Source organism: Sebastes fasciatus, chromosome 21 (genome assembly GCF_043250625.1).
Source record: "Sebastes fasciatus isolate fSebFas1 chromosome 21, fSebFas1.pri, whole genome shotgun sequence".
NCBI classification, from domain to species: Eukaryota; Metazoa; Chordata; class Actinopteri; order Perciformes; family Sebastidae; genus Sebastes; species Sebastes fasciatus.
The window spans coordinates 4,663,992-4,687,874 of NC_133815.1; the positions used below are offsets into that span (position 1 = coordinate 4,663,992).

The following is a 23,883-nucleotide window of genomic DNA, read 5'->3' on the forward strand; positions in this document are numbered from 1 at the left end:
ACGCAGCACCAGTTGGAGAGTTGCAGACGTCAACAGTGAGACACATGACGCCACCTTGGTATTTATGGATGGCCTTTTTTCGGAGTCATCTATAGCCTTTTCCTCCATTTACCGGGCATTTGTTTCTCCATTTGTGCAAAATACGGGACCCGAGAGACTGAGTCTGATAGGAAAGAATGCACAAGTGCTATTGTTATTTTGGTAGCCTTCAGAGAGGACAAATTTGATTCAAACTGCCATTATTTTGCAAATCCCTTCAGTGAGAGGTGCAGGATTATCTCTGCATATGTAATCATTGCGAGACACAGATTTAAAGAGGAAGCGGAGGGAATATTATTAGCATATTTGTAATTATTGAGTCCATTGTCTGCACTATGTGACATGTTATTTGTTTAATGTAACGGCCTTACTATAAAACCCTTTTTGCACTTTGCTATACATTATATATATATGCTCACACACACCTTTATATATAGAACAACGTTGACACGAATAGATTCAAATCAACACCAGTCTCTGCTCCATCTAATCATGTGACTTCCTTCTGCCTCGGGTGATTGGGCTTCGCACGAGGATGCCAATTTATCCACGTACGGTTCCCCCCCATCCTTAATGTGTACCTGATTCGGTTGTCAAGAGCTTTCTGATGATAAATAAACCATAACGCCGTTTTGCACCCCGATGGCTGCATAATTCATCGCTGGGGAAAATGGTGCACATGCGAGCGCGTCATGTTTGATCAACATGAAGTGCTCAAGGATTTGTTGATGAAGGAGAAATTACCTAGACGAGGAAACAGAGCTGGAGGTCAAAGAGGCTTGTCACTGAAGATTTAGAGAACGGCAGTAATCAAGTGAACGCTCGATGATGTTATTGTGACTGGAGACAAGAGGAAACAATTAAATCTGCTGGTTTCTGATTGGACAAGGCTCCATACCGGTTATTCTCTTGGCCTCGACAGAGATACTGCAGGAAAAAAAAACACTCACCACTCGCACACAAATCTCCACATGCCACCATGAATCGAGCGTGTGGACTGATGACTCTATCCCTCAAGTGCCATTATTGATCATTCACTAACTATTTACTAATCAACACGAAACACGGCAAAAACCTGGCAAACACTGTGTCTGTAATCAGGTAGACAAGTAACAGTTCATTACTCTAAACTAATTAAGACCTGGGAAGAGAAGACAGACACCTGGCTACCTTTAGATACAGACGTAGGCAAAGTTGTTGGTACCCTTCCGTTAAAGAGAGAAAAACCCACAATGGTCACTGAAATAACTTGAAACTGACAAAAGTAATAATAAATAAAAATTTACTGAAAATGAACTAATGAAAATCAGACATTGTTTTTGAATTGTGGTTCAACAGAATCATTTTAAAAAACAAACTAATGAAACTGACCTGGACAAAAAATGATGGTACCCCTAGAAAAGATGTAAAATAATGTGACCATAGGGACATGTTAAACTAAGGTGTGTCCTGTAATTAGCATCACAGGTATCTTCAAACTTGTAATCAGTCAGTCTGCCTATTTAAAGGGTGAAAAGTAGTCACTGTGCTGTTTGGTATCATGGTGTGTACCACACTGAACATGGACCACAGAAAGCTAAGGAGAGAGTTGTCTCAGGAGATCAGAAAGAACATTATAGACCTTCATGTTAAAGGTAAAGGCTATAAGACCATCTCCAAGCAGCTTGATGTTCCTGTGACTACAGCTGCACATATTATTCAGAAGTTTAAGGTCCATGGGACTGTAGCCAACCTCCCTGGACGTGGCCACAAGAGGAAAATTGATGACATATTGAAGAGACGGATAATACGAATAGTAACCAAAGAGCCCAGAACAACTTCCAAAGAGATTAGAGGTGAACTCCAAGGTCAAAGTACATCAGTGTCAGATCGCACCATCCGTCGCTGTTTGAGCCAAAGTGGACTTAATGGAAGACGACCGAGGAGGACACCAAATCATAAAAAAGCAAGACTGGAATTTTCCAAAATGCATATTGACAAGCCACAAAGCTTCTGGGAGAATGTCCTTTGGACAGATGAGACAAAACTGGAGCTTTTTGGCAAGTCACATCAGCTCTATGTTCACAGACGCAAAAATGAAGCATACAAAGAAAAGAACACTGTACCTAATGTGAAACATGGAGGAGGCTCGGTTATGTTATGGGGCTGCTTTGTTGCATCTGGCACAGGGTGTCTTGAATCTGTGCAGGGTGCAATGAAATCTGAAGACTATCAAGGCATTCTGGAGCGAAATGTGCTGCCCAGTGTCAGAAAGCTTGGTCTCAGTTGCAGGTCACGGATCCTCCAACAGGATAATGACCCAAAACACAGCTAAAAACACCCAAGAATGGCTAAGAACAAAACATTGGACTATTCTGAAGTGGCCTTCTATGAGCCCGGATCTAAATCCTATTGAACATCTGTGGAAGGAGCTGAAACATGCAGTCTGGAGAAGGCACCCTTCAAACCTGAGACAGCTGGAGCAGTTTGCTCACGAGGAGTGGGCCAACATACCTGTCGACAGGTGCAGAAGTCTCATTGAGAGTTACAGAAATCACTTGATTGCAGTGATTGCCTCAAAAGGTTGTGCAACAAAATATTAAGTTAAGGGTACCATCATTTTTGTCCAGGCCAGTTTCATTAGTTTATTTTTTTAAATGATTCTGCTGAACCATAATTCAAAAACAATATCTGATTTTCATTAGTTAATTTTCAGTGAATTTTTATTTATTATTACTTTTGTCAGTTTCAAGTTATTTCAGTGACCATTGTTGGTTTTTCTTTCTTTAACGGAAGGGTACCAACGATTTTGCCTACGTCTGTACATAACAGTCACGAGTGTGTTTGCACGATTCTTTTCATTCATTTGAAAATGTTCTCTGTGTGCTGAAACAATGACCACGTTCATCAATATCTCACACATTAAAGGGGACAAATCATGCTCATTTCCAGGTCCATACTTGTATTTTGGGTTTCTACTAGAACAGGAGTCAGCAACCTGCAGCTCCGGAGCCACATGTGGCTCTTTAGCCCCTCTCCAGTGGCTCCCTGTGGATTTTTCAAAAATGGAAATGAATAACTGTTTTTTGTTTACATTTTTATTTTTATTTATCATTGTTGAAGGTCTCTGGTATGACGGAGTATTAGGGCCACATTGAGGAAAAAAAAAAAATCTGAGATTTCGAGAATAAAGTCGTAATATTACAAGAATAAAGTCATAGGTTTATGAGAAAAAAAGTTGTAATATGAGAATAAAGTCATAAGTTTAGGAGAAAAATTTCAGAAAAAATCATAATATTATAAAGTAGTAAATTTAATGTTTATTTACTTTTTTCTCGTAAAGTTATGACTTTATTCTCGTAATATTACGACTTTTTCTCATTAAGTTATGACTTTATCTTCGTAATATTATTACTTTTTTCTCGTTAAGTTATGACTTTATTTTCGTAATATTACGACTTTTTTTCTCATAAAGTTATGACTTTCTTCTGGGAATCTCCAATTTTTTTTCCCCTCAATGTGGCCCTAATACTCCGTAGTACATTTACACTTCGGCCCTCACTTCATTAGACTTATATACTATATACTTAGACTATAAACTGTGTTACCTTCATCACAATGCTCAAATGTTTTGCCTGAAATGTCTCTTTTGATAGTAAAGGTTGCTGACCACTGTACTAGAACATGTTTACATCCTTTAATGTCCAAAAAACACATCATTGTCTCTTCAAGACTCCCTCCAGTCTGCTCTGATTGGCTTGCAAGAAAAATATGGTGCACCTTTGCAAAGGCAGTTCTCAAGTTGTGAGCGATATCTTCTAAGTGCAGGCGCGTTCTTCAGTGAACTGAAGTCTTAATATTCTACGGTATCTTACTTGTTTAACATAATTTCTACAGTCTGTAGATGATGATAAATCAATCCTCTACACCAGCACATGGGGCACGTACCACAGAACGAAGTGTGCTACTTACATTAACTTACTGCGTCTCCATTGGCTTGCACAATGCACAGAAGCACAGACTTTAATGAAGATGTGAGCTACTGCAATGATGGGGGTGAGGCAGGCAGACGATTCAACTCACTTCAAGGTTAATAAATGGTATGGTCCACTTTAGGGGTGTCTGAAATCGGATTGTAAGATTCTTCCAGGCATGAATATGGGAAATTTATCGTAATAATTGATCACAATTACAGGTAAGAAGGATTAATAAATGTTTCGACAGTCCTGACCTGTTGTTTTTAATGCTTTTGTGGGGGTCCAAGTCTTAAATAGGGGGTCAGACCCCTCTAATCGGGGGGATTAGAGGGGTCTGACCCCCTATTTAAGACTCGAACCCTGGTCTTAAAACAAAGTATTAGATAAATTAGAAATTTTGTCTCGAGGATGGCGATATTTAAAGTCAGGGGATCACCAAAAACAACAGGATTCATCTTCTGGGGAACATGAATGTGTGCTGGAACAAAGTAGTGGATGTTGAATCTTGGCTTTCACATAAAAAAAGAAGTAAGGTGTAGATCAGGGTTAAACGGGGTTACCATGTTTACATGCGTTTCTGCGAACTTCAAACTGGGTAAATTGAGCATAATGGTGCCCTACACACTATTTTCTTTCTCAGACCTTGGTGCCAAGTACTATATTTCATGAAGTGGATCTCAGTAGTTACTAAATTAGTCACTCTGTTGTCAGTATTAGGCCACGGCATTAAACAATTACACGAATGCATGCATCACTTGCGGTGTGTTTACTCACACAGCGGGATATCCTGTCACACTGTTATGTTACAATGCTCTCATAGCAAAATGGTGCAGGAGAAGAACCAAAGTGAATTGATTAGTTCTGACAGAAAACAATGAATCAGCCTGTGAAGCAAAGTGCTTAAAGTTAATGAAAAACAAAGTGGGTCGTTGGAGAAGGAAGAACGAGTAAATACGGCATTGTTTTATTTAACTGAATCAGCTCACAGAACATCGCTTATTCTCTAAATAAATTTACTCAGTCGACTCTATTCTAGTCTTCTGATTATATACAACATTTAATTTGGTGAGAATAACACGGTAACACTCTCTACGACGCCAACGTCTATAATGCATTATGAACATACTTACAATGGCTTATAATCTGCTTGTAGCACTGTATAATTATAAGCACACAAGTATTCATAATGCTTTATAACAACAATCAGAACACATTAAAGCATGTTATAATGACTTACAAGGTCAATATCATAATACTTCAGAATTGCTGGTCACTCACTGACATTTTTTTTGTTGTTGCCTGGAACATATTGTATTATAATTCCCATAGGTGTGATACATTATAATCATTTTATAATGCATTATAATCAGTGTTATAATGCATTATGTTGTGATTATAAGTTACTCTAAGTGGTCGTTGTTTGCTTTAAGTAAAGTGTGTTGTTCTTGTCCCATTTGGAGTAACTTATAATCACACTATAATGCATTATAACAGTGATTATAATGCATTATAAAATGATTATGTATCACACCTATGGGAATTATAATACATTATGATCCAAGCAAAAAGAAATGTATACGTTACTCTAAGTGGAACAAGAACAACACACTTTACTTAAAGCAAACAATGACCACTTAGAGTAACTCATAATCACATTATAATGCATTATAACAATGATTATAATGCATTATAAAATAATTAAAATACATTACAACAATGGCAATCATAATACATTATGATCCTTGCAAAAAAAAATGTGATGTGTGAACAGCAGTTATGAAGTATTATGATGTTTGACCTTATGAGGTATTATAGGATGCTTTATAATGTGTTATGATTATTGTTATGAAGCATCATGGATATGTATGAGTGCTTAAAACTACAATTATACAGTGTTATAGGCAGATTATAATGCATAATAAGTATGTTTATAATGCATTATTGACATGCGCATGATAGAAAATGTTACCAATAATGCATATAAATAGAACGGTATTGGTGGTGGCAATTATAACAGACAATTCTAGTTAAATAATATATATTTGTCTTATTACTGGATACAAACTACTGTGCAGGGAGCTAAAAAGAGGACAATGCAAATAACAGGCCTGGCTGTGTTTGTTTTAATGATAGCACTGTAAGACTAGAGCCGTCGCTTTGATATCTTTTGAGAGCAATATAGAAACATATTAAAATTATAAGCAAAGGACAATATAATATAAGAAAGTGAATTTGTTATCTGCCCATTGAGGGAAAAAAATGATTCCCATGACTTATTCAAAGCCCTATTATACCCCCAAATAACCTCTATATCTGCTGACACTGAATACGGATATAAAAAGCACAATATTCTACTATATATTGTATATTTACATCTCTGTTCTCCATCATTATTATTTGTGTTATCATAAAAACCCGAATCCGATATTGGCCAGCTTATTAAAAGGGCATTCTGGGGCTCGGCTGTCTCATAATCCAAACAGAGAAAAATATCCTTCTGTGCGTGCATTTGTGTGTGTGTGTTTGGCAGAGGGATAAAACAGAAAAGAGAAAGAGTGTGTGCGTGCATTAATGTGCAGCGCTGGATTTATTCTTTTTCCCTCCACTTTCCTTCTTAATGCAAAGTGCAGGCGCAAAGCCATTAGACCGCAGTATAAGTGAGATAAGTTGGGAGAGTGTAAAAAAAGTAGAACTGTGAGAATACGTGACTCAAACTACACACACACACATCACACAAAAACATGCTCACCTATCTGCGTGTAAGAGGTCTGAATTTTATATTATTGTATTTCTAGCCAGATATCTCCTGAGTCTCATTAGGATTGCGCTGATCATAGTAGACGCAGACAGTAGAAACAGAGATGTTTACTCTTGTAATGGGGTCTGTGGAGAAAAGCTAAATCACACCGCAGGGACGAAGCTTTTATGCTGTAAGAAAAGATCCATTTCTGCTTTTTGTCTTCTGTCTTTTCTCTGGTTTTAATGCCATCGGAGAGGATTGTCTAATTAATGAAGCTGAAATGTGAGACTGCATGTACTTTTCGCTGTAAAATGAAGCAGCTGTGGGGAAAGCAGAGGCTCAAGTTGGGACCTAAAAGGCTTTACATAATATCTACAAAGAGTTGGACTGGACCAAATGAGGGTAAAAGGCTGCACAATATTGGACATTAAACTCCTCAAAGTAGACGCAGATAACATGAGCTTGCGGACTGGGAAAAAAAACATGTTTGATTAGATTGTAATGAGTTGTTTCAGCAGCTGGGAATCATCATCAGAGAGGATTTCAGACTAAGATCGCTATCAAATGTATTGACAGAAAAGGATTTACTCCGCGATGGAGAATAAGTCAAGCTCATTCCAAACAAAGGCGGTAATGAGTTGTTTTAAACGCATTGTCTATTTGAGGGACGCTAATTCCTCTGTTAGGAGTCCCCATATGTAGAACTAACACCGATCAGTAACATATTATATGATCGGAAGTTTAAACTAATGATAATATTGTAATTCAGAGCCTCCGTTGGTGCAAAGTTGTTGCTATAGCAGCACTTTCGTCTTGAAAAAAACATGACATTGACTGTAATTTCTTCAATTAATACATACTAATGTGTGTTACATATATTATCTGTCCATCATATGTAACTTGAAGTATCTGCGATCAGGAAGATGGCACAGCAACTGGCTAGTTAAGCAACCCTGTGAGACATTGTGGGAAAACCCAGTTTTGGCACGGGGAGCTGTAAGTAAAAGGTCACTCATTTGAAACCTGGCACAGGAAAAGGTGTCCTCTCATAGACGAGTATCCTTCAGCAGGACAGTAGACCTCTACCTGCACCCACATTCTATCTGATCCTGAATTAACTAAATGAATAAACTGCAGTGTTGTAGTCAAGACCACATAAACCAAGACCGAGTCATGACAAAGACCAGAGTGTATCAAGACTGAGACAAGAGAAAGACTTTGAAGGGTTGAGACCAGGACCAGGACCAGAACAGTGTGAGTCCCACACTGCATAACACACTTAAAATATAATGTGTAACATGCAAACCAAAGGCACTCCTCAAATTGATCTGAAAGATCCAAAATCCCATGAAACACCCACAGAAAACAAATAAAGATTCCTATTCATTCACCTCTTATTTCTAGATATACTGTAGCCGTGTTTCCATTCAATCATCAAGTGAATTTAAGAAAAACAAAGCGAATTAGGCGTGTTTCATGTCATCCAGAGACGAAGACAAGCGTTCGCAGGTTATGGGAATATCCAGGAAGACGAATGTTAGTTAAATGTTCGCTACGTCAGAATTTATTCGGCAAAGGCATTTCTTTTTTTTCTCAAATTTGCCATTTCCATACAGGTTTTCGAATACAATACTTCAAAATGCACATTAACCAATTGACCAAGACAAGACCGAGTAAAAATGTGGTCCATTCAGAGACGAGACAGAGACACCAAGATCGATCTTGAGTACGACAACACTGATAAATAGAAACTGTAATCTTGGAGGGAAACTACACAGCAGAACAGAAGGGCAGCAGGTGGAGATGAAAGGGAAGAGGGGAGGCGTGTTAGAAATAGGAAAAGAAGGTGTTCAGACCATGGGGCTAACAATTAAGGTGTTTAACTGACACTTTTATCCTGAGAAACTCAATAAGTGTAATGAACCCAACATCTCGAGCATTACAAGCCAGCATTAATCAGCGATACAATACGATAACAGAGAATGTGCCGCAGTAAATTAAGGCTTTTGTTGCAAAACGAGATAAAAGAAACGCTCTTAGAAAATAATTTGCCATTCTAATCTGTTAGCCGTCACTAGGACAGTCGTGTGTGACGGAGGAGTGCAGCGTAAGGAAGGAGGAGGGAGTAGTAGCTGCAGCTGAGGAGAGGAGGGGAAAAAGGGTGGATGAAGTTTTGAAGTGGCAGAGCAGAGCCGAGCTGTGCGGTGTGGTGGCCCCGTAGGGAGGCTGAGTCAGTGGATGAGCTCTTCATCCCACTGGGCTCTAGTTCTCATCCACGCAGCATGATGTAAATGTCACCTCCACCAGACTCTCATTAAGGCCACACAGCTGGATAGATGCCAAAGCTCGGATTGACATTAAAAAAGAAGAGTAGTAGGCAGAATAAGAGTGCTGTACAGGTACAGGACTGTATGTGTGTATACTGTATATACAGTGGTGTGTACTAAATCGGTGGAACATGATAAAAACACCTAAAATCTGCACTAATGAAAGACTGAAACATAACGGGCTGGGTGATATGATCATATATATTGTCAAAACGAGTTATATAAACATTTATATTGTTTATATTTTTCTTTATAGTTTCTATCGTGATGTTGAAAAACCAGCGGCCAAACTACGGCAATATTTACGTCATTTGGACAACACTTTACGTTCTGATTCCTAACAGCCAAGCTGGAGCTAGTGGTCAAAACAACAAGAGCTCGTACCTAAACGGGGTACTGTCGTTCGAACGTGGTTTGGCTACAAAAAGTCAGACACGGACCAGAAAACAAACTTCTTCAAAGTTTTCCAAAAGGCGGTCGGCTGTCATTAACCTGTGTTACAGTGAAATCTGTGACCGCAGAGAGCCAGCAACATATGAGGTCACCATTTATGATGTGATGTGACTGGACCTTTCTTTTGCTTTCCTTTGAGTTTTGTGAATACATCTTTAAATCAGAAATATCTAAATACATTTATGTTTTTTTTTTTTTATAAATTTAGTTTTATGTGTTTTCTGTCACATATTTGCTTCATTTATTACACAGGTACAATGGGGTCACATTTTCTACCAATAGCCGTAGGAATAGGTGACCTCATGTTTTGCTGACTCTCTGTGGTCACAGATTATGGTGCAACACCAGCATGACGTGTTTTTTTTTCTTCTTCACCGTAAAAAGGACGATATACAGAAATGAGTTCATGTTTTGTGTGTGGCAAACATTATCTCCGTTGCCTTTAATGGCTAATGGATAAACAAAGTAATCTATGGAGAAGCCGTGCACACGCCCAGATAACACAGATGGTAATTCATGTTCGGATTGGTATGAATGTTTCACGCTATCACACTACATGTGCATTACTTGTACATTGCAGTGACACAGAATGTAGATAAAGCAGGTCTAAAACCAGTAGAAAAAACTACTCTCTACAGCTAACCTGTTATTATAACCAATGATAGGATAATCTGTGAGGTTATATATACACCTTACATGCAGCTAATTAAGACCAAGATGTTTATGTATCAATTATTATAGGCCTTAATGTCTTCCACCTGTCCTGTATTTATTATCTGTTTTTGATTCATATTACATTTGCTGCCACCTTTGTTTGGATTAATTTTGCACTAAAGTTCTGAATAAAATGAGAAAATATTCAGTATTGTCAAGTATTTAATTCACACAGGAAAATACAAAAATAGGCTTTACCATGTGGTTATTTCATATAGACTATTTATTTATTTAATTACCAGAAAACATGCTATATCATGATATATATCATTATGGAGATGTGAAATGACCTATAGACTTGTTCAAACTTGACAACATAAACATTCTAAATGGGTCCCTTTGTATTTCCTGTCGTTAGTGCAGTAGCTGACAGGAAGTAAACTTGGACCAAAGCTGTTGCCCTAGCAACAGAATGGCAATGACGAGGTCTATATCATCCTAGAACAGAGGTTATACTATCACTGTAATAATCACTGCACTGGCCTGTATTCACAACTCTTTGTATCTGACAAAGCTCCTCTTCTATCCCCCGCCACGCTCTCGGTGATGAATGGGGACTATGCATCACTGTTGGTATTGATTTCAGATCATGTTGGAGTTCTCTGCACCAACAAACACAAAGACAGGACCACCGGTCAATAAATCCACCTCATGTTATATTCATGTACACCTCAACCAGAGTTTTACCTCCTGCACCGTACTGTACTGTACACGGCAACACAAGTTAGCATGCAAGAGATGAGACACAGATGTTTGAGTAGAGAGCACTTTAAACATGAAAGCACACACATATATATAGACATGTAATGCTCAGGTGAAGGTTATTCATACAGCACTATTTCTGACATGTTAACATTTTATGTGCCTTTATTTTGACTTTTATGCATCAATGAGTCTAAAATTTATGTTTATAACATTTAACCTGCAACGACATTACACTCGGAACGTGCACAGGAGAATCAAGTTCCACGTCTTTACAGTGTCAACTCTCTATGACGGAGGTTAAAGGAGCTGAGAAGATCAGAAAACTTGCTCAATCTTAAGTTTTGCAATCTAAAAAAACATGATTTTATCAAAAAGATGAATGACGCTGTTATAAATACTAGATTCTACTTTGTGAAAAGCTTATTTTTACCGTGCTAGACAGCTAGCTTGCTAATATAAATCACACAGCTCAAGCTACCGTTTGTGAGCAAGTACTAATGTTATTATTAGTAACTAAAGGTTACTGTTACTACTTCAGTGATGATAACAATAAGGCCAACATTTTAATGTGGGAATCCGAGAAAAAAAGCAAGTTAAATATGTTAATCTTAATGATCTGATGCTAACTCCTAACTAGGTTTATGTCTGTTTACAACTTGGGACACAATGATAGTAGAGGCGACTTCTTTTACAGTTTTTGTTGGAGTATAATGTCCATGGAGAACGCAGAGTCAATTTGTCTTGAGAAAGAGTCACTCTCGGCATAAAAAATTAAAAAGTTATACTCATAAATTTCAACAAAAAGCAGCACAGGTGCGAGGTTTGGTATGTCTGTACAATGGAGGAAAAATGCTCGACTGTTCTGACACTGTCATCCTACTCAGCCTGTCCCACAGGGCCTAAAGTGACAATAAGCATCGTCAAAAACAAGATCTCACGCCAGTCCAACTTTGAAGTACTGTAACTGTATGTCTGCTGTTAATATCCTACTTATCATGTTCATCTGCCGAAAAGCCCTCTACAAGTTTCTATCATCTTCTTGGATCAGTCCTGTCAGTTTTTGTTTGAAAAAAATGTCAAGCACCTGTTTTCACATAAACAGCGCCTCCCTCTATAGGCAACATAATCCAACTAAAACAGCTCACAGTGTAATTCCTGGCAGCACCCAGGACACAAGCTTCTCGAGACAAAAAGCTAATTTGGGGGCAGAAAAGAGACCAGAAGAAATCCACAAAATCTAGAAGATCCATCCATTATCTGTAACTGCTTATCCTTTACAGGATCGTATAGGGAGGCTGGAGCCGATCCCAGCTGACATTGGGTGAAAGGCGGGGTACAACCTCGATCTAGAAGACCCCATTTAAAATCACGATAGGATTATGATATCATATATTTAACGTACCTTTAAGGTGCCCAATATGTTGGGCAATAACTTTCTGTAAATAAGTTCTGTTTAAAAGGATGAGAAGACTTTTAACCTCCATATCTCAGTTTGCAGACATCCGTCAATCCGCTAACAAATCCTCATTCAAATACCATCTAAGAATACATTACTGAAGCAGCTGATCGATAGTCCAGTGTTGGTCATGTATGGTTTTCCTTTTGTTCCTTTTCCCTGATGATGGGCCTTGAGGCTAAATGGTTGTGAAAGATATGTATGAATGTGAAATTTATATATGTTTGGAAAATTTGAATGTTATTAGTGTAACACAAATATGATGTTGTATATATATTATGTATGTGATAAATGTAATGTAATTGATTTCGGACCCCAGGAAGACTAGCTGGTGCCATTGATATCAGCTAATGGGGATTCTTTCTAAATAAATAAATAAACCTTATAATTCAAAGTCACACATGGACAGCAAATACAACTGATGACAAGAATGATGGCAAAGAAAGGGGGATTTAAAAAAAAATGCTAATGTGTTCACAAGAAACCACAACAGCTTGTTTTATAATTCCAGAGTAAACAGACAATTAAAAAACAGCCCAATAGAAGCTGTTTTTTTGCAGAGTTGTAACGTTTCAGCACAACGTACAGCGACAAGAGGCTGCTGGTCCTTTACCTGAATATCTGGCAACGTTTCAGGCTCCACCAGGTGCTCTGGACGGCTAAACATGGATTATAATACCGGCATTTTGAAGAGAGAAGGTGACCCTGGTGGAAATTATAAAAATCCTTTTCACAAACACAAACAAGCATAGTGTTGGAGTCATACTGTGCAGTTTGCAGTGCAATTTGACTACATGAATGAGGTGGATTTCGGCTGACAGTGCCATTAATTCCTCTCTTTCCAACGTAGGCCTGTGTTAAAACAGCATCCATCCATTATCTGTAACTGCTTATCCGTTACAGGATCGTACAGGGAGGCTGGAGCCGATCCCAGCCGACATTGGGTGAGAAGATCCCATTTAAAATCATGACAGTATTGTGATATTCTATATTTAACGCACCTTTAAGGTGCCAAATATGTTGAGCAATAAAAATAACTTTCTTTAAATAAATTCTTTTTACAAGGATGAGAAGACTTAACCTCAATACCTCAGTTTGCAGACAGAACCTTATAACTCAAAGTCACACATGGACAGCAAATACAACTGATGACGAGAATGATGGCAAAGAAAGGGGGATTCAAAAAATGCTAATGTGTTTACAAGAAACGACAACAGCGTGTTTTATAATTCCAGAGTAAACAGCCCAATAAAAGCTGTTTTTTTTTGCAGAGTTGTAACGTTTCAGCACCACAGACAGCGACAACAGAGGAGTGACTCCAGAGTGAGTCACTGTTTCAGCACCACGGACAGCTCCAAGAGGATGCTCGTCCTTTACCCGAGTATCTGGCACCGTTTCAGGCTGCACCAGGTGCTCTGGACGGCTAAACATGGATTATAATAATGCATTATGAAGAGAGGAAGGTGACCCTGGTGGAAATTATGAAAATCCCTTTTCACAAACACAAACAAGCATAGTTTTGGAGTCTGTTTGCTGTGCAATTTGACAACATGACAGTGGCATTAATTCCTCTCATTCCAAGGCAGACCTGGGTTAAAACAGCATCGTGACACATGCAAAAGCAGCACATGATCAACCTCTAACAATATGCATGTAGTGTTAAAACACCTGAGATGTATTAAGCGACCAGACAGCGCCACTGAGCGTTGCGTTGCTTTACAAGAGACGCAGCTGACGCGTCATTTATTGACAGACGAGCCAACCAATTGATGCGATGACGCACAAGTTTGACAAGTTTGCCTTCAAAAAGGAGGAACAGCAAAAAGGGGGCATTAAGTGGAGATTTTCTTTGGCTTAACCAATAAATAGATCATGCAATTTCAGACTGGACTGCTGCGTAAAAGTAGATTTGAAAATGGTCCCTATAATGAAATCGGATAAGTTTTCTTACATCCTCGTCCTCGCAGCGCTGCTGGTACTGGATCAGCCGAGGTCTCTCGCTCTCCGCCGGCCTCTCACCCTCCACAGCTTGCCCGAGGAGATGACTCGCCTCTGGAGGGTTGTTGGGGAAGGATGTGTTGGTGTTGATCTTGCCGGTGAATCTCTGATACAGTGATGCCATTTCGACTATTTGTCACACGAAAAAAAGTCTCAATCAATAAATGCAAAAAAAAAAAAAAGTCCAGGTTAGAGAAGATTAGAGGATGCTTTTAAAAAAGAAAAAAAGAAAAATCAGTCCAAGCTGTGTTTAGGATTCACAGCACGTTCTTTCTGGCTCGCCACGATGCTGCTGCAGCGACACAGTTTCCACACTTTTCTTCCAACTCGATGCAAAAAGAAACCTTACTGGAGACCGAATAAAGCTCTCAAGATCCGGATCCGAAACACAGAGAAGCCAGCCAGCCTCGGAGATATCCAGACTCCCTGTTTTCCCCTCCCTCGCCGGTAGAAACAGAAAGAAGTGACCGCTGATAAACGTTCAGGGACTAATAGATCTTTGCCTCACAAGAAGTGAGCTGCTGCTGATGAACCAAACAGCTGCGACGCCAACATTAACAGATCAGATATCAAGAGGTTTTGCGGTCCAAACTTATCATGACTTTGCAGATAGAGTGGGCTCAAGTGTGTCTATTAGTTTCTTATCTTTCAGCCTCCATTCTGGGTCTAACAGAGGAGGCTTCGTGCAGAGAGCAAGAGTGCCCCCATGTGGAGGAAAAAACACACACAAGAGAAGTTAACAGGCATGACACATTCTCAGAGAGAGAGACCATGAAATAAGAAGATTAATGTGTGTGACATCACTCAGTGAGGTTTCACTTTCAATCTTAAAGCAGGTGACCAATGATACTCATTTGGTTTCCATTCCAACATAACTGGTTGATCTCTTCCACTAATTCAGCAATTTATTGAGGTCAAAATAAATTGATGTGCATTCAAATGAAGTGTTGCTGCATACAGTAATTTTTTTACAACCTTAAACTTGTATTAATTTTGAAACCTGGAGCTATAGAGTGTGAATAAGGCGGCAACTAATGATTATTTTCATCATCAATTAATCTGCCGATTAATCCCTTAGTTTGAATATGCATATATGATTTCCCAGAGCCAAAGGAGACGTCTTCAAGTTATTTGTTTTATGTAACCAACAGTCCAAAACCCAAAGATGTTCAGTTTATTACCAAACATGACAAAGAAAAACATAAAATCCTCACATCTGAGGAGCTTGAAACACTTAATGTTTGGCATTTTTTCCTTGAAAAATGCAGAAAATATGTTGTCAAATGCGTTATTAAAATACCAATCGATTAATCAGCTGATTACACTGTTGTCAGGCTATTAAATAGACGTTATCAGCCGCTATAAGCCCCATAGATGTGGGTCAATAGGGGCCTACTACACCCAATAGTAGGTTTTATCATCTATTCACATGATAGTTGACCAAAAGAAGGAATAAAAGAACATGACAGGGACCTCTAGGGTTTTCACCCAGGAAACCGGAGTTCGCATCCCATGTGAAAACAACAAAGTGTAGTTGTCTTTGTGTTCGTAGGTATTTTAACCAAAAACACTGTATTGTTCCCTAAACTTAAATGTTATTTTTTTGTCTTTGGCTTAAACCTAAAGAAATTATAGTTTTGTTGCCTGAACCTGTTTGTTTTTTTGCCTAAACCCAAATAAGTTGTAGTTTTGTTGCCTAAACCTAAAGAAGCCTTTTTTTTGTGTTCAAAATGTAACGTTTCATTCAGTTTTATAACATGTTAGAACGTGTTCACTTTCACAACCTACTAAGTGTAGTTGGCCCCTGATGACCCATATATATGGTGCATATAGCAACTGTTAACACCTACTCAATGGCTTGATAACAGTCAAATCGGTTGGATTAATCAACCAATAATTTCATCTCTACGTGTGGAAATGAGTAATGAAAAACTACAGTTACATCAGAGTTACCAGACATTAAAAAACAAGTATTTTAAAGCAAGGAATTCCAGATACAGATGGCAAACATTCAAAAGACAGAAAGAAAACTGCAACTGCGTGTCGCTGGATGACCTGATACCACATCATTCAGCTTTATTTGTAATCCCATCACAAGAAGAGTCATTTTGCACACAACAGAATCTGTAATCTGATTTGATTTTGTATGCCCTCCGTCACACACATACCTCCCTCTGTGTACCTAACACGCTGAGCATGCTGGGAGTTAAGCCTCGCAGATTTAAAAACACAGAATAACTCAACCACATATACAGACAAGGCCCAGGAACAGACACTGCTACTTTGGAGATGCTTAAAGCGAACATCCTCCTCCTTTACATCCAGCAAAACAACTCACATCTGTTCGGATTTACCTTTCAATTAAGCCGACTTCCTCGAAAGATTAAAACACACCCTACTGTACCACTGCATGACTCGATTACTCGGCTGCAAAGCCACATATACACAGACAGCACAGGCTCCAGCTCTGCTATGCATCTGCAAAATATTTTACCATTGATTTCCTAGAAAGGTTTCATAAAAGAAGAAAAAAAAAAAGATGCTGCCATGTGTTGCTGCACATCAAATCCATCTCAGAGTCTGGCAAATGAAATTCAATTTCCAGGCACTGTAGTGATGTGATTAACAAGAAGAAAAAAGGCTCGGTAGCAAGATTTACTGCAGGAAATCCTGAGGGTACAGATGCAGTACATTTTAAGGTGGACTGAATATGTGGAACATCGTCAAACTGATAAATAAAGATTGGTAACTTCCTGGACATGCATTGTGGTCTGTCTTGGCCCTTCCTGCCACATCACCTTATTAGATTACCCCCATCATATCGATAGAGATCATAGAAAGTACTAAACAAGATTTCCAAAGGCTTCCCTATAAAGAGTTAAATGCAGCCGGCTGTGGCTCTCTGAGCAGATCAGCCCTGCAGCAGCTGGGCGGCAGAGGGAAGAGCTGTGCGGTTTAATCCCTGCTCTGTTTGTGGGGAAGGACAGGATGATATCAGCTGAGAGGGGACGTCGCAAACTTCCAGAGGACGAAAGAAGCAAAAGAAGTGACTGAAAACAAATCACTGTGCACTTCTACTTAGAGTAGTACCTGTATATCACAAAATAGAACAAAGAGAGGATTTAGAATAGCTGCTGCTGCATTGCGTATGACCCACAGTTCTCATTGAGTTGTCATGTAATAATCATGCATGAATGCAACCTTCCCTGGCGAGCCACTGTGCTGGATTCCTGGAAGCCAGTGACCGGAAATTGTGTCAGTATTCTGCTCAAATAACCCCTCTGTGTGCACTAATTAATTTTTACTCATAAAAAAACCCCAAGCCAAAGACAATAACTACACTCAGATATTCAATAGCTAAATTAGGAGCAGTGGACAAACACTGCCATCTAGTGGATGAATGCAATATAATTAATTCATGCATATTTACTTCAGAATAAACAGCTCACTGTGTTTCAGTGATTTCAGGCTAAAATTGGAAGCATGCCCATGAGTTCACATCGGCCAACGCATCTCCTTCTGTCAAACCGACCACCATGATTTATGACAGCTTCTCATTTCATGCCACAGTGCGAGAGCTGTGCTTTTAAAGCCACATGTCCCTCCCTGGACAGGAACTTTACTTTGGAAGGCTGCAGTCTCTAAATCCTTCCCCTCCGTAAAGAGATGAAGGTGGTGTGTGTGGAAGAAGCTGGCACAGCGAGGTGGCAGACGGAGTTGTCGGGTCACTGGCCACAGTATTTCCAGCAGCTGCCAGCACATTTTAAAGTTATGGGACTGCCAGACAGCGATTGATGCGGCCTGGAGGGAGGTGGTCAATCACCCTGACGGGCTTTAAGTAACATGAATTAAACAAGAGGATCAATATCTTTGATGTTGGGTGGTGTAAGAAAGATGCTTAAGATTTAATGAGAACAAGATTTAAAGGGCCATTTCACCCATGTTGAAAAAAAACATACTGTATTTTCTTCCCTTAACATAGTTTGTCTCAGTTTGTCCGTTTTATCACAGCCTATGCAGCTTTAAAGGTGCTAAACTCGAAGTTCAGAACATATCTATTGCCTCCATATGGCAACGGCTGAGCCAGCAGCTCACAGTTAACGGTGCTAACAGCGCTAAAAGTGCAAACAATGGCAACATTGTGCTGCTCACAACATTGAAAATTATTATTATTATTTTTCGGAATCTACAAAAACATGTTTTTCTCGAAACAGTGTCCTGTTACTTTGAATAATCGACAGGCTCTCTGTGAAAAGTTTTTCTGAGGAACTATTTTTTCAGTAGAAAGTCGTTCAGGTGAAAACAAAAACTCAAAACCCGGGCAAATTAAACCAAAATTATGAGCGCTTGGGTGAACAGACCCTTTAAATTGAATCTTAAAAATAAGTTAAAAGGGAAGTCATATGGTGTTGCCTCTTTAATTAAATGCGCACATATGCTACTCGAGTTAATTAATCCACCTGGAAAACTTGAAAGACAGAAAAGAGAGGGGAAGTTTGCCATCTGTATGTGAGGTAAAAGACAGGTTTGACCTTGAAGGAGGAGAAGAAGAAGAAGAATGCATTGAAGCTGTGATGGGAGCGGGCGTTCGCAACGGGAGCAAAGGTTCAGAGAGCGCGAGAACTCATGAATTTATACTGTGGTGTCACATTTCTCTGTTGCGGTCCATTTCTCACTGAGAATACTATCATAAACCTCCACCTTCAATCGCGAGCTTCACAGAGGGAGGATCAATCTGGCCATTACCCGGGATACTTGGGTCTGTTGGACTTCTATTTTATGACAAGAGAACCCAATTTGCAGCTGCGGTCGTTTTACACACCCTTACATCTGTCCCTAAGTATCGCCGAGATGTCACAGCAGCAATTTAAAAATGTGGTGGTGTATAAGTCTGATAGATTTAAAGGCTTCTTCCTGGGTGCTCACATTCTCAGGAAAGGACAGGCTAAGTTTCAGCTTCAGATTAAAAGCCTTTTTTCCTCTTCTATGTGTGTGTGTGTTTGTGGCCGCTGGCTAGAGGCTTGTTTTGAATGACAGGGGGAGATTGAAGGTGCTGGAGCCTGACGCCGTTGGACTTAAAATTAAATAGCCAAATTAATAGGTGCTGTCACTTGTCGCTGTGAAACCACCTCCCCGCCTCAACAGCAATCCGACGACAACACTTTTTTTTGACGGGCACCTCCATCTGCCCAATGCAGCGGCGCCGATCCCTCACGCCGAATCAAAGCATTACGATGGAGAAACAAATCTCGGAAATGACAAATAGCAAGACGGAGGGAAAAAAGTTTTGACAAATCATATTTTGCTCATTCTGCAGTTTTATGATGTGTCTATATCAAGTGTGGAATTTCTCTGGCAAAGTGACATGAAGCATGGCAAATTGAGTCTCAATCCTATTTGAAATGGGCCAGATAAAGTCCCCGGGAAATTTAGAGGGACAGAGTGAGCGGGTAGGAGGGCTGAAGGGGAGAAATAGAAAAGAGCCCGGAGCTGTGAGCGGGCGTGAGCGTAACGGTGGGTGAAACATCAAGCACATATAAAGTGTAAGAGGCACAAAGGTAATTTGCAGATGCAAGGCGGGAGGGAAGGAAAAAAAAAATGCATTTCAGTTATCTCATGCTTCTCTGTTGACTTGGATCCCATTTCCCAAACGGGGCCAGCAGAATAATTTCACGTATGGTGGAGATGGGGTTCCAAGTAAGGAAAGTCTGTTTGCGGAGGGTTGATTTGTCATTCTGGCGGCTCAGCAATAACCCAACAAATCCACTAGCAGGGACTGAATAAACATGTGAAATCCTAAGTTGAAAAGGACTAGCTGTGTGAGGTTGATACTGTAAAAGTCCTGGCTGTTGAATCTACGCCTGCTTTTTCGAGGAAGGCCATGAATCACAATAATAATATACAGTTTTCCTTTTTGTTTCTTTAAAAGGTGCTAAATTCAAAATTCAGAGCATTAATATATCTGCAAACAAGTATTTGCTATGTAAAGATATAGAGGAGTAATATCTACCTGAGGAGAGAATGAAGTCTCTCTCCCTCCCATTTGTTGACATAGTCGGGTCGGCCGTGCATGCTTTTAGTGCATGTTAGTGCATGTGAGCGTGCCCCACTGGCAAGCCAATCGCCGCCACTCTGCACTGCTCTCATGTAGCAGTTAGAGCTTATAACACCATCCCAACCCACGGCGTCATTGCTTAAGTGTAGCGCCCACCCTCCAGTTCCTCAGGTAAACACCATAGACTGAATATAAAGATGGACGACGCATCTCCACTTCCTCCCACTGTACAGAAGTGAAGTCAAAATATGCCATCTTGAGATTTTTATGTCATTTGGAGCCAGAGTCTGCGCAGTAGTGATCGGGCCGCGACTTCGAGGTCACCTGCTCGAACCAATCGCAAGCCAAGCACGGCCGCAGCTTATCAGCCTCCACATGGCTCCACACAGCCGTCGCCATGATGAGAGCCATGTGGACGCAATCCCTCACTCATAGATATGCTCTGAATTTAGCCCCTTTAAGTAGTCTAACTTAAAGAATGCTAAAATTAACTTTTTCCACATAGTATCACATATTTTCCGTATAAGCTTATTCCATCTCTTCATTGAGGCTATATGACGTTTTAATTGAGTGAAATATTCAAACCCAAGACACATTTGTTTTGCCAGGCTAACAGCTAACATCTGTCTGTCGGTCCACCACTTGGTCCGGACTGAAATTCCTCAACAGTTATTGGATGGACTGCTGTGGAATTTTTGGCTCCTGGAAGTGTGAATACTTTGGTTTATGACCAAATATGTACAAAAATAAAGACATTCCCATCAGTCTCAGCTTTTCTGTGCACTTCAGAAAGGTCAGCATGCTAACACGCTAAGGTAAGATGGTGACCTGCTAAACATTAGTATGCATTGTCACGGTGAGCATTTTAGCATGCTGATGTTAGCATTTAGCTGAAAGTACAGCCTCACAGAGACGCTAATGTGACATGTGACTGTAGACTCTTAGTCTTGTCTCAACATACAGCTTTCCCCATTTTGTTTGCCCTAAAGTAGCTCTAACTCTTCATTGTAGATATATAAAGTTTACACTTTAACTCCAAAACAAATTTTTATGCACATTTACTTCAAATTCAGTCTGACATTATGGTCTATGTTTAAAGACTATATTTAAATTTAAGTTCTGCGGGTTTGAACAATGTTTGTCTGCTCAGCATGAGCCCACCATTGGGCCGCTGCTTATTAAGAGGTTTTAATAGCCTACTGTAGCAGTCACTTCATAGGAAGGAAGAGTTATCAGGTGAAAAGCATCACAAAACAGTAAGAATCCAGGCGTCTGGCTGCTGCAGCTCCCCTCGCTTATTACTCTATCGCTTCTCTTGTTGTTTTGCTGCGAGCACCGCAGACTGCAGCATGACACACACCCCGAGCCCCTCTGTTTATTTGTACCTCCAGATGTCCTCAAATCATAACTGTGAGGTTATAAGGTTTACAGAAGGCAAGGCCGGGGTGGGAAAAGAAAAAAAACACAGAAGGAAGATCAGAGAGAAGAGTGCACAGAGAAAAAGAAAAGTGTAAGAGGGGGCGGAAAGGACAGACACACACACACACACACACACACACACACACACACACACACACACACACACACACACACACACACACACACCTTGGATTTATGATCGTGAAAAAGCTTTGTTATTACTACAACAACCTGCTGTTGCTATCTGATGGCTTTTTAATTTGTTTTACGAGAGGATTCCAGTCACAATTTTGACTCGAGGCCAAGTGAACTGGCCAGAACGCGTTAGCCAGGACTTCAATTAGCACCATAAAAAATCCATATATTCAATTCCACATTAGTCATTTCTCCACTCAGCTTTTTTTCTGTTTGGTATTCTGGCTCGAAAAGTGAAAAGGTTGCATGAATGACAAAAAAAATAAAATTGAAAACTGTAGATTTAAAGTAATTATTGATTTATTTGAAGAGAAGTAGGACTTAAATGCCACAGAGGAGCTGCGCCAGAGACAAATGTCCGCAGAGAAAATCACTTATTCATGTTCCAGCCCTTGCTGTGTGTTGCAGTCAATCATCTGTCATTTCAGAAAATCAATACTGAATCTCGCCTTTTTTTTTTTTTTTTTGGTAATATATCCCCCATTTTTTACAGAACTCATCTGCCACATAGCACAACAAATATTTCTTCACGCCGGAAGAAACCTGAGTGGAATTTGTAAGGTAAAACAAGTGTTTTTTCCGATAACATTTCTATCAAAATGTCATTAAAATACATTCCCACACTCTGCTACACACTCATCCACCCCATCTCATTCCTTACTTAAAGCATCTCTAGTGTTTAAAGTGAAGAACTTCCATCAGGGATAATAGTCCATGAGCTGGAAACCATTTTAATGTAACGGAGTGATTGGAATTAGACACATTAGCTGGGAAATGAGACATCTTAACATAGAGTAGTGATGTGTGTTGTCTGCCTGGGGAGGTATGAGGGGAAAGTGGGGGAGCTTTGTGTTAAATCTGGGACATCAAACCCCTCAGACAGGCCCGGCTGCTGCTACTGGGGCTGCAAATCATCTCATCTACGAGTATCAAACGGCTGACCCCGGGCTCCGGGACACGGGATCCAGTACATCACTGTTAAAAGTGCACTGGTGACTAGTTGATGAAACAGCACGTTCTGAGACCGCGGGATTCAAAATGAAAGGGGACACGGAGAGAGCACAGGAGGGTGATACCTTTCAAGATATGAAGCAGCATGAAGCTTGAAATGGATTTTTTTTCCAACTTCAAAATACATGTACTGTCCCTGAAAAAGTGTCAAAGAAGCAAAAAGTGCAAAAAGAAAAGCAACTGCTCAGCTGATTTTGACTAGTATGATCTACAACGGAAACTCTAAAATATGACACTGCCCTTTTCTAAACTACCGGTTGCTGATATCTGATATTAGCAATAAAAAGGACAACTGCAGCTGAGATATACACTTCCACTTTGGCAAATGGCCCACTCATGATAATTTGCAGCAGGCATCACTGATAAAAGCAGTTAAATAAGTAAAACTGGGTCCTCTTTTCAAAGGGGACATATTATGCTCATTTTCAGGTTCATAATTGTATTTTGGGTTTCTACCACAGACTGTAAAAGTGTGCGTAGTCACCGTGACGTCACCCATTGGTTTGTAGACTACGGCTTTGAAGCCTCAAGTTCGGCATTTTGGCCGTCGCTATCTTGGTTTTTTGCAACCGGAAGTGACAGGAGAGGGTGGAGCAAAGTACAACCGAACGCTGAATAAGACATTTTTAGGCGACCAAGAAGTTTATAATTAACTTTCGTAAACTGAAATCACACTGAAATGGTTAAAATTGTAAGACGAAAACACGGAAAACTCCCAGACCGGACAACGCCGTGGTAGCGACCTGTCAATCAGAAGGTAACAATGGTCTATTTGACTCTAAATTGGACCATAATGTACTAAATGAACATCATGC

General features: G+C 39.8%; 1 protein-coding gene across 4 annotated transcripts in view; it reads right to left on the bottom strand.

Annotated features, from left to right (window-relative positions):
• The window catches only part of LOC141759794 (A-type potassium channel modulatory protein DPP6-like), a 247,028-nt gene that overhangs the window by 159,557 nt on the left and 63,588 nt on the right, over window positions 1-23,883 (bottom strand). Inside the window, exon 3 of one of the 4 annotated variants that reach the window (XM_074622183.1) lies at window positions 14,342-14,517. The exons of the other annotated variants lie outside the window; for them this stretch is intronic. Coding sequence (XP_074478284.1) covers window positions 14,342-14,517 — 176 coding nt within the window. The remainder of the gene's footprint in view (window positions 1-14,341; window positions 14,518-23,883) is intronic. 4 annotated transcript variants of the gene reach the window in all.